The following is a 16,968-nucleotide window of genomic DNA, read 5'->3' as shown; positions in this document are numbered from 1 at the left end:
GGCCGCAGTCCCGCCCCCGCCGCGGGGCATGCTGGGGGCTGTAGTACTCCGCTTTCAGCGGGGAGGGGTGGGGGGTGCTGCTCTCACCCAGCCCCCCCGGGCTGTGCGCGGACCTTTCCGCCTGCCCGACAGCGCCCTGCCCGGCCGTTCCTGGCCAAGGCACGGGGATTTCCGGAACAGACTGCGAGCGTGTTTTAGCTCGGGTGTTTACCTTTGCGGATGACAAACACCAGATGCTCCAAAGTGTGTTTTCCTCGAGCAGACAGGCAAACTCCAGCGTGCTCACGGGCCCAGTCCTCGACATACGGCAGTTCTCAGGGTTGCAGTACAGAGAGGGGAAAAAAGCCCGAGGAAAGCCTGTCACCAAACAGCTCTGTGATTTCCCACCTTTCTGGTGGGTACCGAAACCCGAGAAGTGAAGTGAACAGACAGTTGTGGAAAGGGCTCGTTTTGTTAGACAAGGCCAAGAGGCCCCTGAGAGATGGGAACTCTTCAGCACGGAAATTTCAGGGTATTCTCAAACGTGGCTTGACACTGAAGGAAAATAACAGCGGGTTGAAAATACAAGTAACAGGATAAAACAGACAGGATTGATGAGAAAAAGACTGATGTGAGGCCAGAGGGCTTGGATTCCCGGTGTGTGTACGACCGCTTTGTAATTATGAGAATTTTAGGAAGGGCTTTGTGTGCGCTGTAAACACCAACATTACGTTTGTCAGTCCTGTGAGCCAGTCCTTAAGAAGTGAAGGAATCAGTGTGCCCTAATACACCATGAGAAGGAACCGGCAGCCACGGTACGACAAGCTCTTCTAACGCTGATCAGTTAGTGGCTACCAGCCACGCTGAAGAATGATACACATATCACCATTAGAAAAGAGACATATACATATATATATATATATATATATGTCCCCATTGCACACGTGATATACAGCTCTTTGAAAGCTGGTAATTTCTTGGCTTCAATAAAGCAAGCATCCCCTTGCAATCATTTATTAATGCCCTTCAATTTAATTATTCTTTGATAATGAGAGCAAATCTGAATGTCCCATGTACATTCTCCATCTGACCTACTATTTTAAATAAATCTGTCCCCTCCTATTAACCTTGTCTGTAAACGAGACTAATGTTTTCATCATCTTCTTGGACGTAATCCTTTCCATGCATCTGCCATTCATCTTATTCATTGCCTTTCTCTGGATCTGTTCTATTTTAAAAAGAAAATACTCGCTAGAAGTGCAACGGGGACACTGTCAATATGTCACTGCAGAAATGCATAATGTCATTCCAGTCTTCTGAGACTTAAAACATAAATAAAACGTGAAAATGATCACTGAGCGCTGGATATATTCCCTGGCTGTGCTGTCTGTGGCAGTAACTATTACTTTTCAGATTGCTTTAGTTATCATAAGATACCGGAACAATAAGGGCTGAGTATTACACTTCATTCCATGATAATACTACTAAAACACAACTTTTTCTTTTTATACCGACATTCTTTTGACTGTAGACGTACACGGCGACCGGTCTGACCTGGTCCAAACTTCGGCAGCTCATCCCAGCTCTACTCAGCACCTGGAGGACACGACAGACACCCCTGGGGCCTCGGTAACGTCTCGTTAGCCTGACGCTCCTTGGGATGCCAAATTTTGGCACGAACCGAGGCCGTGCCAAGCCGTGCCGGGCCGGTTGAACACGGGTAAGCTAGAAAACCCCTGACTAGCGAATACGCGTCCTACGGCCCCGAGGACCGTGGCGTCCGGGTGCCCCCTCCGTCTTCGCCCCGCTGCCCGCCCCAGCCCGGCGGCCCGACGGCAGCACAGGCCCTGCCAGGCCGGCGGCCCCGGGAGCAGCGCGGCGGCCGGCGCATCTGCCCGCTCGCGTCCCGGGCTGGGCCGCACGGCCTCCCTCCCCCGCTCCGCTGCCCTCGCCGCTCCGGCCGGGCCCTGGCCCCGCTCCCCCGGGCGCGCAGGCAGGCAGGCAGGCAGGGAGCCGCGGGCGGGGCGGGCGGGGCGGGCGGCCGGTCCCTTCCCGTCAGCGCCGGGCTTCCGGGGCACCAGGTGACGGCGGCGGCGGCGGCTCCGCGGCTCGGGGCGGCGGCGGCGGCGAGACCTGCCGGTGAGACGCGCCCGGCTGGCGGCGGCGGCGGCGGCGGCGGGGGGGGGCCGAGGCCTGGCGGCGGCGGCGGCGGAGCGGGGCGGGCCCGGCCGGGGGGCGGTTAAAGGCCGTTGTCCTCGAGCGAGGCGGCCCCGGCCCCGCTGCCAGGCCGGGCGCTGCCCGCCCCGGGGCCCCCCCCCGCAGCCGCCGTTCCCGGGGACCCCCGAGGGCCGCGCCCGCTCGGCGGCCGGGGGGCCGCGGGCCGCAGCGATCCCGGGCAACGCGGCGGCGGCCCGGGGAGGCCTGGTACCGGGGCGGCCGCGGCCGCTCTCTGCTCGGGGCTGCCCCTGTCCCTGCCCCTGCCCCTGTCCCTGCCCCTGCCCGCAGCGCACCGTAACGAGGGGTTTCACGCTGGGCGCCAGCCTGGTCTGCCCGCTTCGAGGGCGCTTAATTCTGACATGTTTTACGTGACCCCCCGGACCGGGAAAGCGTTCCGGCGTACCACCCGGCCCGTTACCGCCGATTCCCTTTTCCCTTGGCCCTCTCGACGTAAGGGGGTAACTCGGATTTAACCACGTGCCCTTCGACGGCTCATCGGTGTGGCACGTTCGCCAGGCTCGGGGCCTGCCCAGGGCTGCCCGCCGCGGCCCGAGCACGCCGCACGTCCCACGCGCCTCGCGTCCCACGCGCCTCGCACCCCACGCGCCTCGCATCCCGCACACCTTGTGTCCCACGCGCCTCGCATCCCGCACACCTTGTGTCCCACGCGCCTTGCATCCCGCACGCCGCGCCGGAGCACGGACCCCTGGCAGAAGCCAGTTCACCAAATAGGCCGAGCAATTGCACATCGCTCCGTGGGGCGAGCGGATGCGGATGCGTTTGCGGGCCGGGCTGGTGGGCAGGCCTGTCGGCTGGGACCACGGTCTGGGGTACCGAAAAGCCGGTGCCCGATGCCGCAGAGCCTAGGGGAAGAGCTGTACTCGCAGAAAAGCGCCTGGAGGAGTTAAAATGTAACGTGTCTGAGAGGCGGAATGGAATAAAAAGGTAGTGAGATAAATGCACGTTTAATAATTAACAGCAGGACTTCAGCCATCTATTTCCTATGGATATCTATCTAAAAATGACTATCAAGAAGTAACTGTACTCTCTCCTAGGCACTGTCAACACTTCTCTTACTTGAAGTCCAGACAACTCGAATAGTTGAAGTGTCAGATTTTTCCCAGACTTATGATTAGGACCATTTATATGAAATCTTGGTAGTGTTCTTAGATTTGGATAGATTTTCTAACATTAATACTCTTTTTTTTTTTTAATTTGTCCTATCTGCATCTGAAAATCACATTGTCACAGTAGTGCTAAGAAAAGAAGAACAGCCTGACAAATTTTCCCCCACATTTAAACAGAAGGAAGTTCAAAAACTAAATCAGAACTTGTATCAGAAACAAACTAGATCTAGATTGTTTCAATTGGACTTCTCTCAGATAACATACATCTCATTAGCAAAAGAAATATGGAAGTGTGTCTTTCTAGTAGAATTTTTAATCCAACAATGCTGTTCTTTTTATTTCATTGTTATATATTAGACATTGCGAAGAGAAATAAAATTTATGCTTTATGAATAAACTAGCCAGGGTCCTATATCCTTTCTGGGATTTTTTTTTCTTAATGCTCATGAAAGAACATTAAAAAATAATTTTTTCAAACATTCTAATATTACAGTGCTATGAACATATATTCTGCAACTGTTTCTCATGTAGTGACATCAGCTTTTAATTCATATTCTCTCTCTGTCTCTCTCAGGTTGAATTACTGTTCACCTGCTGTGTTTCCAATGGATTTTTTTGCATGCTTTAACTTACGGTGGAAGCTGTCCCAGTCTGTCTTGAAAAGTTTCTCTTGCTTTTTAGAGTCAGGTCAGTGTACTTTGGCAAATGTAGTAATTTTTCATTTGCTACATTAAGAAATATGATCTTTTACAGTATCCATCGGGCTTGCATATTCCTGTTGTGCAGTTTCTCCTACTTGATCTATAGTTTTTTGTTTTTAATTAAAAAAATATTTACTCAGATTTCTTTCTCATTGTCTGTGAGTAAGACTTGTATTAATACGCAGTCCTTATCCCTTTCCCACACTTAATCCTTTCACGGACCACCTGTGCTCGCAGCTGTCATCCAGCTTGCAGGTCCCAGAGTGCCATCTCCTTCTCAGAGGTCCAGGTGTGCCACCTCCATCAGCCATGCTTTTTCTTTGGGCAACCCAGTGGGATGCACGCTGGATCCCTAGACATACGTCTTCTCTGCCACATCTTCACCTTCCATCCCTCCCAGCATGCTTTATATAGGGAGGCTACTTCATCTGGTGCCACTCTTGATTCTGTGGATGTAGTAATTGCCAGTGATCTGGGATATCATAGGAGGTCATGATTTAAATGAACCAAACAGCAGATATAGATGGCTTTTAAGTACAAAAGTATTATTTTCCTAGAAATATCTAGAGAGCAAAGAAGCGCAGGAAAGAAAGAGAAAATCTTTGCATGCTTGCCATTAGATGTCGACTGACTTTTGTATCCTTTCACGTGTTTTGTTTGCTACCCATCACACTTGGATTTGAAGAGCTGATCTGAAGGACAAGGGTTTAGCAAACCTGGACTGGCATCTGTCCAGTCAGTCCTCTCTACGTTCTGTTTACTTAAGCCCAAAAGCCATGGTGTGCCCCAGTGCACTCACAATCTTCCGCTCTTCTGATCTCTAGATCAAACAGAAACTGGGCTCCGTTTGGCCTGGTGTCCTGTTTTTTTTCGAAAGTTTTGTCTCTGAATTTAAAGTAGTTCAAGTGACATTTCTACAATTTTGAACTTGGACAAACTGAATTTGTGGTTGAACTACTGCTTTAGGATTCACAGGCTAAGCTCATGAGTGATGCAACCTGCAGTTACCAAATGCACCTTTTAGTCGTCAGATGCTGTTTTGCTGCTTGCTTCATCGTATATGCACAGTGTGCTTTGCAGATGCACAGACCCCTACGGGGCCTGTTACAGACTTAGTTATATTAAACAGTATTCCATGGACAAAAGCAAAGAATTGAGAAAGTTTTTCAGAGTAAGATTGCTGTTTGGTTATTTTTATTGTTGTGCTTTGATCAATTTTTGGTATTTTAAGTTGGTTAAATCCTTTTGGTGCATCAGGGCCAAACAGTGTATGGAGGAAGAACTAGAAGAGGATTCTGGTACAGAGTAAGGAATGACCTTCTAGGAGGATATTTTCAGTGCCTGTCATGTTATATCATTTTGGTCTTTGTTCTGTCTCAGTCATCTTTATTCCACTGCATTAATGATACTCCTGTGGATTTTTGTGTCATCCTTCTTCATACACTTGATGATTTATTTATTTTTTCACATTTACCATAAGCTAAGGGTTTTAAAGCAGGTGTTTATGAAGATACAGATTTTAGCTCTTTGAGTCTCTAAGTTTTGAGTATTAAATATATGGAATTTAATTTGGACAAAAGGAGATCCTGTTTTCCTCATTGGTTTTAGGGACAGAAGAGCTCATTTATTTGTTTTCTCTACATGTTTTTGCGTATGTTATATGGCAAGATATAATAGCCAGACCTCTTCTATGTCCATTCCAGAAAATGATGCCAGTGTTTTTTTGAGAATGTATTGATTTCCTTAGTTTAAGGGAGGTTTCCTTGACATTGATTTTAATTCCCAGTAAATGTGTATAGGTCTGAAGTTGGTAGGTTTTCAAGCATTAAAATACTGAGCAAAATAGGCTGGTGATATTAAAGATTCTGGCAGTGAGGATGTGTGAAAACTCCAAGTGTCTTTAGTGTGTAGTTTGTGGGCTGGCAGCACTTCCATCTGCCTGGAACTAACATGAATTTTAATTTTAAATGTACAGTGAACTGTTTTGCTGATGAGTGTAAATGAAGTCATAGTGTGAAATGCTAAGAGTCAGCAGTGCTGAAAGCAGTGTATGTTAAAGCACAGTATCTGTGACTGCTAAGCTGCCCTTCTGGGACGCTGTGCAAAATGATGTAACTCAGTGAAAAAACTCTGCAAAAATAAATTTCCTCTTCTCGCTAGCTGTAATTTAGTGTCATTGATGCAATACCTTCTTGAGGCTTGACTGGGATGCTTTCTTGACACTGTAGTGGCATTGAATTGTATGAAAAGAGCTGTTGATAGTAACAGCTGGAGATACAGAGATTTTGTTTTGCTGCTCTGCACCTGTGCCGCAGCACTGCTGCAAAGAGGGGACACGAAGGAAGCCTGTGCTAGCACTCGTGGGGTAAGTTCAGAAAGAAACTAGCTTCTGAAAGGTTCAGATGGCCTTTCTGAAATGCTTAACTGTTTGTGCACTTGCAAAAGATTGAGATAGTCACCTGTTCCTCTCTCACAGCCTTACCTAGGTATTCCTATCCCTGCAGCAGCAGCAGGATGTCAGAGTTTCATGAAAAGCACAGTGGAAGTTTTCAAATGTTTTTGTTTTGGTTATTTTCTGTCATTGCTGAAATTCTCTTGGTTCTTGGATTAAAAATCTTGTACTGGTAAAAATGTGTGTTTCTGGAAATACAGGTGCCCCGTGACATGTTTCAGAGCTTTAGGTGCTCTGGGATTTGTATATCTAGGAAATAGACTGGGGAGGTTGTTTTTACTGAAATAAAATAAATGGTGTTCTTTGATAGATACAGTGATGTTAATGAGAGCTGAAAGCATGTCAGCAGCATATTAAAGTAAGATTTTTAGTACTTCCTGATCACTACTAGAATTATTAAAAATATTTGATAGTTTGAAAGTGCTAGAAATGTTTGATAGTTGTGTCAGCCCACTGCTGTGATAGGAGCAAGATGTGGCTGATGAGACAAATCAAGTACAAAGCCACTTTTGCTTTCCATGATTATCATTCATGATAATCCATACTAATGATCATTGACCTTAAATATATGCCTTGAGTCAGTCTGCCCAATTTGAATCTGAAAATAAGCTTCTTCCCAAGAATCGCTTTATGATTAAATCCTATTTCAGACTGCACTTAGAGAGTTATGGTTTGCACTGAGTTTTTGGAAGAGCACATACGACAAGCTGAGCTGATTTTTTCTCATAGAAAATGGCATTTATGAGAAAATAGGCTGGTTTTGTTTTGGCTGTGGGTCTAGACTGCTGATCAGTAATTTTGAAATACATGTCACATGATCAGCCAGGTCAAACTACAGCTACAAAGTAGCTTAGTTTCTAAAAAAAGATCCCTCTTGGCTATGTTAAACTGAAGCCATCATTAATAGGATTCAAATGCTTCTTTTATTTATGTGGACATTATAATACTAATAAATTGTTTTTCCTTTTCTCGCTGCTAGGATTCCAGTAGGAAAATTTTCTGGACCTTGTGTCTGGGCAGCTCCTGAGGATGGCAAGCAAAGGACCCACGACTTCCACATCAACGGAGAACTCCAGCACTGGAGGGACCAGTGGCAGCAGCAGCAACGGTGCCGGGGACAGTACTAATCAGGACAGCACTTTCGAATGTAACATCTGTTTAGACACTGCCAAGGATGCAGTTATCAGCCTGTGTGGACATCTCTTCTGGTAAGTACTCAGGTCCCCACAGATAAACTGAAACATCTGCTATAGCTCATTTGGGTGTCTCTGATCACCCAAAAGCCTATGGTTTTTACAGTGTTAAATATAAAATAAAAATCTATTGTTTTGTAAAAACTGAAGAAGACCTTTGACTTTGGTTTAGGTGCAGCTTATTTTTTTGCTCCTAAACTGTTTTTCTCTGTTAAATACGTACATGGTCCAGGGAACATTTTTCTTGCATCTTAATATTTTTATATTTTCTAATTTTGTAAGAACAGACAAACAAGCAAAACCCCTTAGATAGTTCAGTGTTCATTGATAATGCTTGGCTAAGCATGTTATCTTATTTGTGCTTTCAGGTCTAGCATAGATATCTTGTTCAGACCTAAATTCCTTTTTAGCCTGTGCATATCTAAAACTAAATCTGAAAGTAGGTTCTGGAGGCCAAACTGTATTTTTCATACTTACTATAAGGTTGCTCTTTTTTTCTTTTGAAACCATAAAAAAATTTTAGAGACCATGCTTTTACTTGTGGGCTATTTCTCTTTTCCCATGGTATTGTGGTTGTAATACTAGCCGTTCGGTTCTTTGATCTGACTTGGGAATGTTGCACAAATACAGTAAGCGTGTAGCATTTCTTATTTGGGAAGACTGGTCTAGAATATACCTTTTTGATGTTCAAAAAGCTAATGAGGATTGACGTTTTGTTTTACATAGCAGGCTAATTTATGCTTAATAATAAAAGGAACAGTTCTCTTTTATGAAAATGTATAAAACATCTGAAGGTCCAGGTTTTTATTTTAGAAGATGGGGAATCACTTGCTGATGATACCTGAAGATAAAATTATTGCAATGGCTAACATCACAAAAGGATTTTGAAGAGTGGACCTTTAAGGAATAGCCTGTATCTTGTTTGAATAGTGTTGTAAAGACCACTTGAAAGCAGATGGCTGCTTAGCGGTTTTACTTCGTAGCTTGCTTGTCTTTGACCATTTTTAAGTTGCCACATGAATTGAATTTTAAGAGTAGCATTGTATAATGGGAATTTCTGTGCCCTGGGCAACCTGGTCTGATCATACACCTGACCCTGTTTTGAGCAGGGAGGGGGGTTCAGCTAAAGACGTCCTTAGGTCCCTTCCAGCCTGAATTAATCTATGATTTTATGAACGTGGCCAATGGTTTTGCTATACATCCCTCACATGACTTCTGTTAAGATTCTGAAGTCTCATTACTGTCATTTTTCTAATTTGCATCTTAGCTCAGGGATATCTTTTCATGGAATCGGAAGAGAAAATCTGTGCAGTAAACACCATAAAATGAATTGAGCCTCTACTTGGGCCTTTGGGAGGGAGGAGGACACAGCAGTCAAAGGTGATATGGAGAGAATCCCATTAGCAACTTACTTAGATTGTATAACCTGAAAAGACCAGCGGAGATCAGGCTTGGGCTGTGCTTTCAAAAATTATTTTAGTGGGAGGTTACGGCACTGGCCTGACTGGATTCCAGGTTCTGGCATCTCTAAGCTGTGCTATCCCTGGTACACTTTATACATTTGTCAGATCAAATTCTCAGTAACTAATTCTATTTTCCCCTCTTTTTCTGCTTTGTGAACAAATTGTCCTGGGAATGCTCACAGTTGGCCTTGTTTACACCAGGTAAGACAGGTTACCTTTTACTTTGTCTTTCATCAGCTTCTGTTACACAATAAAACCGTTGGTTCTCTAGAGTATTCTGTCAAAAGCTGGAACATCCCCCTCTTTTCAAATGTGCGCCTTTCTCTCCAGGGAAACCACAATTTGCAAATGCAACTTCATGTGCAACAACTTGCAATATATTCTTTCAGTGAAACTTAGATACCATTCCACCTCCCTCCCACTTTCCAGTGTCTTAACCACTGACTATTCCCTCTTTTGATAGGAGAGTTTATGTAGACAATTGGCAGGGCTTTAGTTTCTAGGCTAAAGGTTGAATGTACTTCTTTTTGCGTATGTAGGGTTGTACATTGTAGTAGCATCATAGAAAAGAAAGATGAAAGGAGGCTACTCTAGCCTTTGGCCTGTGTCAGGTGTTGCTGCTGTGTATTTTCTCATGTGTTTTCAGTGCAGTTCTGAATGTCTGCACATCAGCAGGTAGATCATAGCAGAAGAGTAGCCAAAATGCCAACATTTTGGAGAGTACTTGGCATTTAGTAAGATGTTTTGCTCCATGGCTTTCTGAGAAATTGCCAGAGTCTCTCTACTTGGCTGCAAAAAGAGGTTTGCAAATTATTGTTCTCATGGTCCTTTATCTGTTTTGTTTTCATTTCCTTTCTTTCAGTGGCTAGAGACCAGGCCAAACAGGCAAGTGTGTCCTGTATGCAAAGCAGGAATCAGTCGAGATAAAGTTATTCCTCTGTATGGAAGAGGCAGCACTGGGCAACAGGACCCCAGGTAAGGAACCCAAATACAACCATGTTTATGTGAAAACTACCAACTCTCAAGATGAAACTTCTAAATTGTTATGTTCACGATGTGAAATACCATGTTGTCAGAAGTTGGATAGAACTGACGTTTCTGCCAAATATTTCTGGCTTTTGCAGGGCCTGGGTTTGCACACCTTATTTCTTGTTCATCTCGCAATTTAGTTTAATTTGAATTGGGTGTTAACTATCAGCTCCAAGTGGTAGGCTGCAATTAATATTATCTGATTGGAGCAGCTGTGTAAAGTGTTCAGACTTCATTATTGCTCCTCAGTTTCTGGCATTTGCCATGAGACTTTGTTATGCAAAAATGCAAACTCTTAATTCAGAGATGTGATCCTGAGGGTTCAGAGAGCTGGTGGGTGTACTCTCTCACACTGCCTCCAGCTCTGCTGCAGCATGGCCCTGTGAGAGATTGCTCCGTGTTTGTTCTGCCTTATTAGCCAAGCTATGACAGATACTGTTATCACGTGATTATCCTCGCGCTTGAGCTAACTCCAGAATTTCCTGCAGAGAGAAAACTCCACCACGACCCCAAGGTCAGAGACCTGAACCAGAGAACAGAGGGGTAAGTGGAAAAACAAACTGGAGCAGATGAGTTGCTTTTATTGATGGTGGTATTTATTTGTCTTGGAGGCCATAATGTGTGCGTAAGAGCCTGTGTGATGATCCTGTACTTACTGTTTCTTGCTAATCCCTAGTAGGTTGTTCATGAATAACTGATAGCTGCTGTGTGGCAGGGAAACTCCATTCCTATGGTACTCCTTAGCATCCCAAAGAATGGGTTAACATCAGTCATGCTTCACGAAAACCCTTTGTGGCATCACTGGAAATGCCGTTCTTCATACTTGATCATTCTCCATAGATAAATACAAGAAACGCTTTGCAGATTCTCAGTGGAAATATATTTTTGTCAAATGGTGATGTCTTGGAAATGTGTAATCCATGTGTGAATATACCTATTTTGGCGCTGATAACCACTTCTAGCATCTCTCTATGGGATATTACTGTTCCATGGCATTGCATGGAAAGAATGTAGATTTATCTGTTGGATCCATGTTAATTTGAAGTGGAATCTGTGTTGTTGTTGAGGAGATTATGCACAGTGAATATAAACAACAGCTCATGCATGATAGCAGACATGTGGGAGGGCCACTAGGTTGGACCCCATGGTGTTTTCTAGCACAGTGACAGTGAGCATGACCTGATGAAACAATTGCGTATTTCCGTGTAACTCAGGCAGGGTCCTCAGAGAGCATTCGTGTGCCTCTCACTTCACACAAACAACCCTGCTGGGTGTGATTAAGGAACATTTTGCACTGAATAGATTGGGAGCTCAGTCCTTCTCTCTCTCCAGGGAGTTGCCTTCTTATTAAATCAGTTGCTGCACGTCAGTTCAACCTTTTAGCAGGTGCTGCCATAAGTCAGAGGAATCTGATATGAAGACATAGCAGTAGTGATGCTGACCTTCCTGTTTCCAACAAATGCAGGACCTGCCATGCAGAGTGCTTTGCTGTCCCTGACAGAGTTAATGTTAAAGCAATTGAGAAGAGTCATAGTCAAGACTAACTCCTCAAATCAAGGATCAACAGAGAAGCATCTGGCTTAAATTATACCAGTGAAATTCATCTTTGTCCCTTCCATCCCTGGGAGGTGGCAGACCAGAGTGTTTTTCAGAATTGATATCACTGGTATAATTCTGAGACAAGAGAATGGTTTGCTGTATTAGAGGACACAGACACTGAGCTCCCCAGAGTTAAAGATGACACAACTGCTTAAGATTTATATACAGTTGGTTCTTCAACAATATGCTGCTTTTATATGTTGCAGTTCATCTTGATGCAGATGACTTATCTTTTGACTTGACAGGGAATTTTGCTCTGGACCCCCATGGGTCAGTGTTGTTGCACTGTAACCTTTCCTCTCTTTTATCCTGTCTTGCATTCCTGCCCCAGATGACTTTATATGCCAACTCAATTATAGGTTCCGATTTTTTTTTTTGGTTTAGTATTGTTCTTCCCTACAGTGCTCCATGCATCCCCCAGGCAATTTATCCCTTTACTGAAAATGTTTACGTGATGCCTGTATATCAGAAAAATCAATATAGGTTATTTTTCACAATATCTTTGTTTTAGATGTATATGGCTAATAGCTATTAATACAGAATTGCAGTATTTAAATGTTCTAAATAGTATTGGTAATGTTAATTTTGATATGTCGTCAGATATATGCTGGTTTTAGGTTGAGAAATTAGAAGATGCTTTTGCTAATTTGTGGCCTTCAAGCAAGAACTGCACTTCCTGGTTTTCTTTTTCTCAAACTTTTGGGTTGCTCTGGGAAAGTTGCTACTGTGTGAAACATTTCATAACCAGGAGAACTAGGGAGGTAGGTAAGAACAGTGGCAAACTGAAAGTTGTCAGACAGGATGCCACTCCTTCAGGCTTAGGAAAGCCAGCAAGAGGGAATGTTTGTCTGCAGTTTTGCAAAATACTTTGAAATATGTTTTAAATGATTTGTAACCTTTTTTAATCTTCTGTTGCTTTGTTCTCTGCAGGGATTCCAGGGCTTTGGGTTTGGTGATGGTGGGTTCCAAATGTCGTTTGGAATCGGGGCGTTTCCCTTTGGTATATTTGCCACAGCATTCAACATAAACGATGGGCGACCTCCTCCAGGTACTGTGCATCCTACCTTCTAGGAGAGTCTTACCATAAACAAATGTTTTACAAACTTACTTGTATCTTTTAAACAAACAGCCTGCTAAATGACAAAATTTTTTGAATGGTGAAGTAACTCACTGTTGTATATAGAGACATGGGATTAGGGAAAACACACAGTAGAGAACACAGTCTGTATGTTACAACATTTGTAAGAGAACTTATATAAGAAGAAAGTTTGTCGCTTCCCCGTGTTTTGCTGAAGGCCCTGTTAAGAGGACAGTAGAACTGGAGAGGGATAGTGACATTGACTTCTCCCCTTCAGTTTAAATTTCTCCTCTGGTACTCCAGAAAAAACAAAACAAATCAAAAAAACAGACAAGTTGAATTTGAGTTTCTAATATTAAAAAAGGAGTTGGTAAAGGTGTGTGGAGGAGATCCGTATTTTGAAAACAGCAGGAAAGGACTATTTTCTAAAACATGAGAAGGAAAAAATTAAACTGGTGCTCTGTCTCAAAAATAATGAAAGCCAAGAGTGCTCCTTTTCTTTCTCAGAAGCTTCTCTCCTACACAGTCATCTGTATTCCACAAGAAGTAACCTTCTGGTGAAATAATTTAACTGTTTTCTTAATTAAGAAAAACCAGTTCAGTGGCTTCATTCTCTAAAAATTGTTTGGTAATCCCCAGAAAGACTCCTCCCCATCAGCACTGTACAAAAACTAAGTCTACCTGTTTTGAAAAGAAAACCTACTGCCCAGCATTTTCTGGATTTCCTGTGTGGAAGATTCCACCTGGTAAATCTACTTGACTGCGTAATATGGGCTGAGGATACATTGCGTTTTGGCCTAGGAAATACGAGGGAAAAAACAAGCTCATTCTTCGTGTCATACGTGTGTTGAAAAGGACCTGTGTTGTCCTTGGGCCAAATGAACTTGCCTATTAGCTATACTTTGCTTTGCACTGAAAAATTGCATGGGGTGTGCCTGAACTGAGGAGTATGTAAATGTATGCTGATGTAACATCCATCGTTTAACCAACGCTTTTATCTGCTTTTCATCTGTGGACTCAATACAGCAGTTCCAGAAAGGCCCATCCAGAGCTTTACGCTTGTGTGCTTTTCATTAGTTCTCTTGGTCAAGGCTACGCGTGCAGCTTTGACTCTGCACCATTTGCTTATGCAGAGAAGGGTTTCACCTTGAGAGGGAAGGCAGGCTGAGGCAGAGGTTGTAAAGTTCCTCAGGATGGAAACACCTGGCAACAATGAACTTAGCTCAGCTTCATCCCCAGGAGTACTCCGAACAGACTTGTCCGGACTTTAGCACTCAGAGCTGCCTGCTGCCGTTAGTCATGAGCAGGCCTAGTGCCAGTTTTGCTTTGAGGAACTGATGCTTCTCGACCTTCTGGCCTGGCTAGGCAACCCAAGGGTAGGAAACCTTGACAGCAACAGTTCTTCTGCAGGTGGATTTCTTGCATATTTGTGAACTTATGAATGTGCTCTATGCTGAATATACAATCTTCTGGAGAAGTGGAAAGAACTGAACTGTTTTTGTTTTTTTTCACTTCCTGTTTTCCAGCTGTTCCAGGGACTCCTCAATATGTGGATGAGCAGTTCCTATCCCGCCTCTTCCTGTTTGTGGCTCTGGTGATAATGTTCTGGCTGTTGATTGCATAAATCTTTTCCATTATCCTGTATATTCATGGCCAGCAAGGCCTCTGAAACAGTTACAAACTGCATCCCCTTCCCATTTTAAACTTCTTGGTGTCTGGTTCCATAGCTAATCACAGGTTCCAGAAATTGGTGGTACCACAGCACAATGAGGAATCTCGCACTTTGCACCAGAGTTGGAAATTAAACATTGGTTTGAAAGCGTATTTCAGCTCAGCTATCTTGTACAACAGGTTCCTGCCACAAACCATGGGCCTAGCTTTGAGCTCCACTTCTAAAAGGAGTGCTGCTTTGAAATCCTGTGCCAATCAGTTACAGCAGGTTTACGTGAAAGACAGTTGCCCCAAGGTAGGCTGGGCAGGTAAGCAAAGTTCTGCAGTGCGATCAGTATCTCACATTTGGCAACCACGATGGATCAGCTGGAGTTGTGGATGTTGTTTAATGTCTTCACATCAACATCCAGCCTTCTTCAGGAAGTCATCTGCAGCACTGCTGAGACTCCTCGGGCATGAGTTGTGATGCAAATGGAACCAGCTTTGGAGATTGGTTTCTTTTCTTGCTGTTATTTGATGGAGTGATGGAAAACTTCCTGCTGAAGTGGTTCCAGTGGCTGTTATAAGAAAGGATACAAATTTATGCTGCATTTTCTTAAAACCTGCATTTGTTGGAGCCAGACACTGGAAGATGCTCTCGTCGTGGAGCTGGGTGGGGTTGCCGAACAGTACGACACACCTGTCTGCCTCACCCAGCTCGGTTCCCCACTGACAAAACAGTGTTGTCTTCCCTGTTTCTACACGGCAGTCTGGCTGCACTCACGGATAATCCCCTCACAACCTTGTCACTGTAGCTACTTTTCTTATTCCCAAGGTTGTGAGACATTAAGCAAGATCATGTACTCCAAATAAAATCCTACTGACAGATCTGAGATGAGCTTTTTGGGGGAGAGGAACGAGGGACATTTTACAGAGAGTTTTGATGTTTTAAACTTGTCATACTGTAAAATTATACGGGAGGGGAGATGAAATCCTACCTTTGCTAGCCACAGTAGGGAGCATTTGGAAGAGTTTCTCTCTACAGGTGTGTAGAGCTGCTCTATGCCACAGCAGAATGGCTATAGTGCAAGAGTCATTGCAATATCTACCAAAGATATTCATTGGAAATACTGGAGGAAACTGCAACCATGTCTGTGCTGAGGGAAAAATGTTTCAGAAGGTGAGCACACGAGACTGTAGCCTTTTTGGAATCCTGTTGGGTATATAGCTTTAAAAAGTATTCCTGATGTATTTGTGTAGATTCCTTCAGAACAGCAGATAAGAGGGGTTCCCTAGCAAGATGAACAGTTTTGATTTTTCGTCTGACTAGGCAATTCCAAAAGTCTTTTTTTTCTTTTATTGTTTTTAGATCATTTTGATTCAGATCACTGACAGTCATAATGATTTCCTGCAGGATGAATATTGTGACTTCCTTGGCAGTAGACTGACAGCTGACAAAACAAATCAACTCATAGAAGCTTTGTTTCCATAGTTAGGCTTTTTCTCCTGTTTATGGATGAGGTTCCCGGGCAGGGCACCTTGATTAATTGTTGTAGAAGCTAACTTCTGTAATTAAAAACTGTTCACTTCTAGTATCGTCCTGTCAGAGGATGACTGAGGTTTAACTTGCCCGCCTCCAAAAGTGCATCTGGCAAGTAGAATTTTGCAAACCTTCTGCAGTGTTTTGCCACATCCAGTCAAATTATACGTGACTTGATGATGATAATCTGGCAGAATATATCACTCAACTATCAATAGCTGAAGCCATGCTTCAACTTTTGTTGTGTGGCACTTTTGAGAAGCTTAACTTTTGACGTCTGCTTCTTCTCAAGTGCCTAACTCGGGAAGCAGGACCCTTTCTAGGAGAAAGGCTATTTATTGCGTTCTTACAAGCAACCGGCCGTAGTTTGCAAAAAACGCCGCAGCTTTGGCTTTGGCGATGAGGCAGCACCACCTGCTGATGGCGAGGGAAAGCTCTGCGCCGGTACCAGGGATGGTTCTGCCTCGGTGCCGACGAAGCCGGGCTCACCCCGGCGGGAGCAGGGTACCCCTTTAAAGCCTTTTTCCTATAAAGGGGACGGAAAAGCAACTGTCGCAGGCTCCGAAGAGGTATTCAGCGAGATTCAACTAACACTTATGTTTTAAAATACAGAATTTTAATGCTTTGGGGGGTTTGCCATCTACTGACGCAACGGCTTTAGACTGAGGTGGCCGCAGAAACGTGACCGAGAGCCCTTCTCCCCCCGGCAGCCCAAGAGCGCAGCAGTCTGAAAGTGTTAACGCTCCGGTTCGTACCCTCTTCTCGGTGTGCTTTTTGTATTATACCCCCCCGCCCCCGTACTCCGGCCGCGCGCGGCCCGTTCAGTGCGTCACCGTTCCTGTTCACTAATTTTCACTGTTGTGAAAGTGATTTAGAATAAAAAAATGGTTTTACATTGACCTGAGCGCCTCGGGCCTTTCTCCGCGCCGCGCCGCCCCGC

General features: G+C 44.4%; 1 protein-coding gene across 4 annotated transcripts; it reads left to right on the top strand.

The window, feature by feature from the left end:
• The first annotated feature begins 1,513 nt into the window (after positions 1–1,513).
• Positions 1,514–16,927, top strand: RNF185 (ring finger protein 185). 4 transcript variants are annotated; one of them, XM_064522260.1, is made up of 8 exons: positions 1,984–2,118; positions 3,898–4,010; positions 7,456–7,684; positions 9,315–9,333; positions 9,995–10,107; positions 10,650–10,704; positions 12,691–12,808; positions 14,365–16,927. In XM_064522260.1, exons 3-8 carry the CDS (start codon positions 7,506–7,508, stop codon positions 14,460–14,462), a joined length of 582 nt encoding a protein of 193 aa, XP_064378330.1. In that variant the 5' UTR covers positions 1,984–2,118; positions 3,898–4,010; positions 7,456–7,505; the 3' UTR covers positions 14,463–16,927. The 4 variants fall into 4 exon arrangements, with proteins under 4 accessions (XP_025974894.1, XP_064378330.1, XP_064378329.1 ...); XM_026119109.2 differs by lacking the exons at positions 1,984–2,118; positions 3,898–4,010 and adding an exon at positions 1,514–1,699; XM_064522259.1 differs by lacking the exon at positions 3,898–4,010 and having other exon boundaries at positions 1,985–2,118.
• Positions 16,928–16,968: the final 41 nt, after the last annotated feature.

Source organism: Dromaius novaehollandiae, chromosome 17 (genome assembly GCF_036370855.1).
Source record: "Dromaius novaehollandiae isolate bDroNov1 chromosome 17, bDroNov1.hap1, whole genome shotgun sequence".
Taxonomy (NCBI): domain Eukaryota; kingdom Metazoa; phylum Chordata; class Aves; order Casuariiformes; family Dromaiidae; genus Dromaius; species Dromaius novaehollandiae.
This window is presented reverse-complemented; position numbering and strand designations above follow the sequence as displayed.

Coding starts and splice junctions, on each gene's coding strand:
- RNF185 (XM_026119109.2), top strand. CDS start 7,506: ATGGCAAGCAAAGGACCCACGACTTCCACATCAACGGAGAACTCCAGC. Junction 10,705..12,690: donor CTGAACCAGAGAACAGAGGG/GTAAGTGGAAAA, acceptor TGTTCTCTGCAG/GGATTCCAGGGCTTTGGGTT. Junction 12,809..14,364: donor CGATGGGCGACCTCCTCCAG/GTACTGTGCATC, acceptor CCTGTTTTCCAG/CTGTTCCAGGGACTCCTCAA.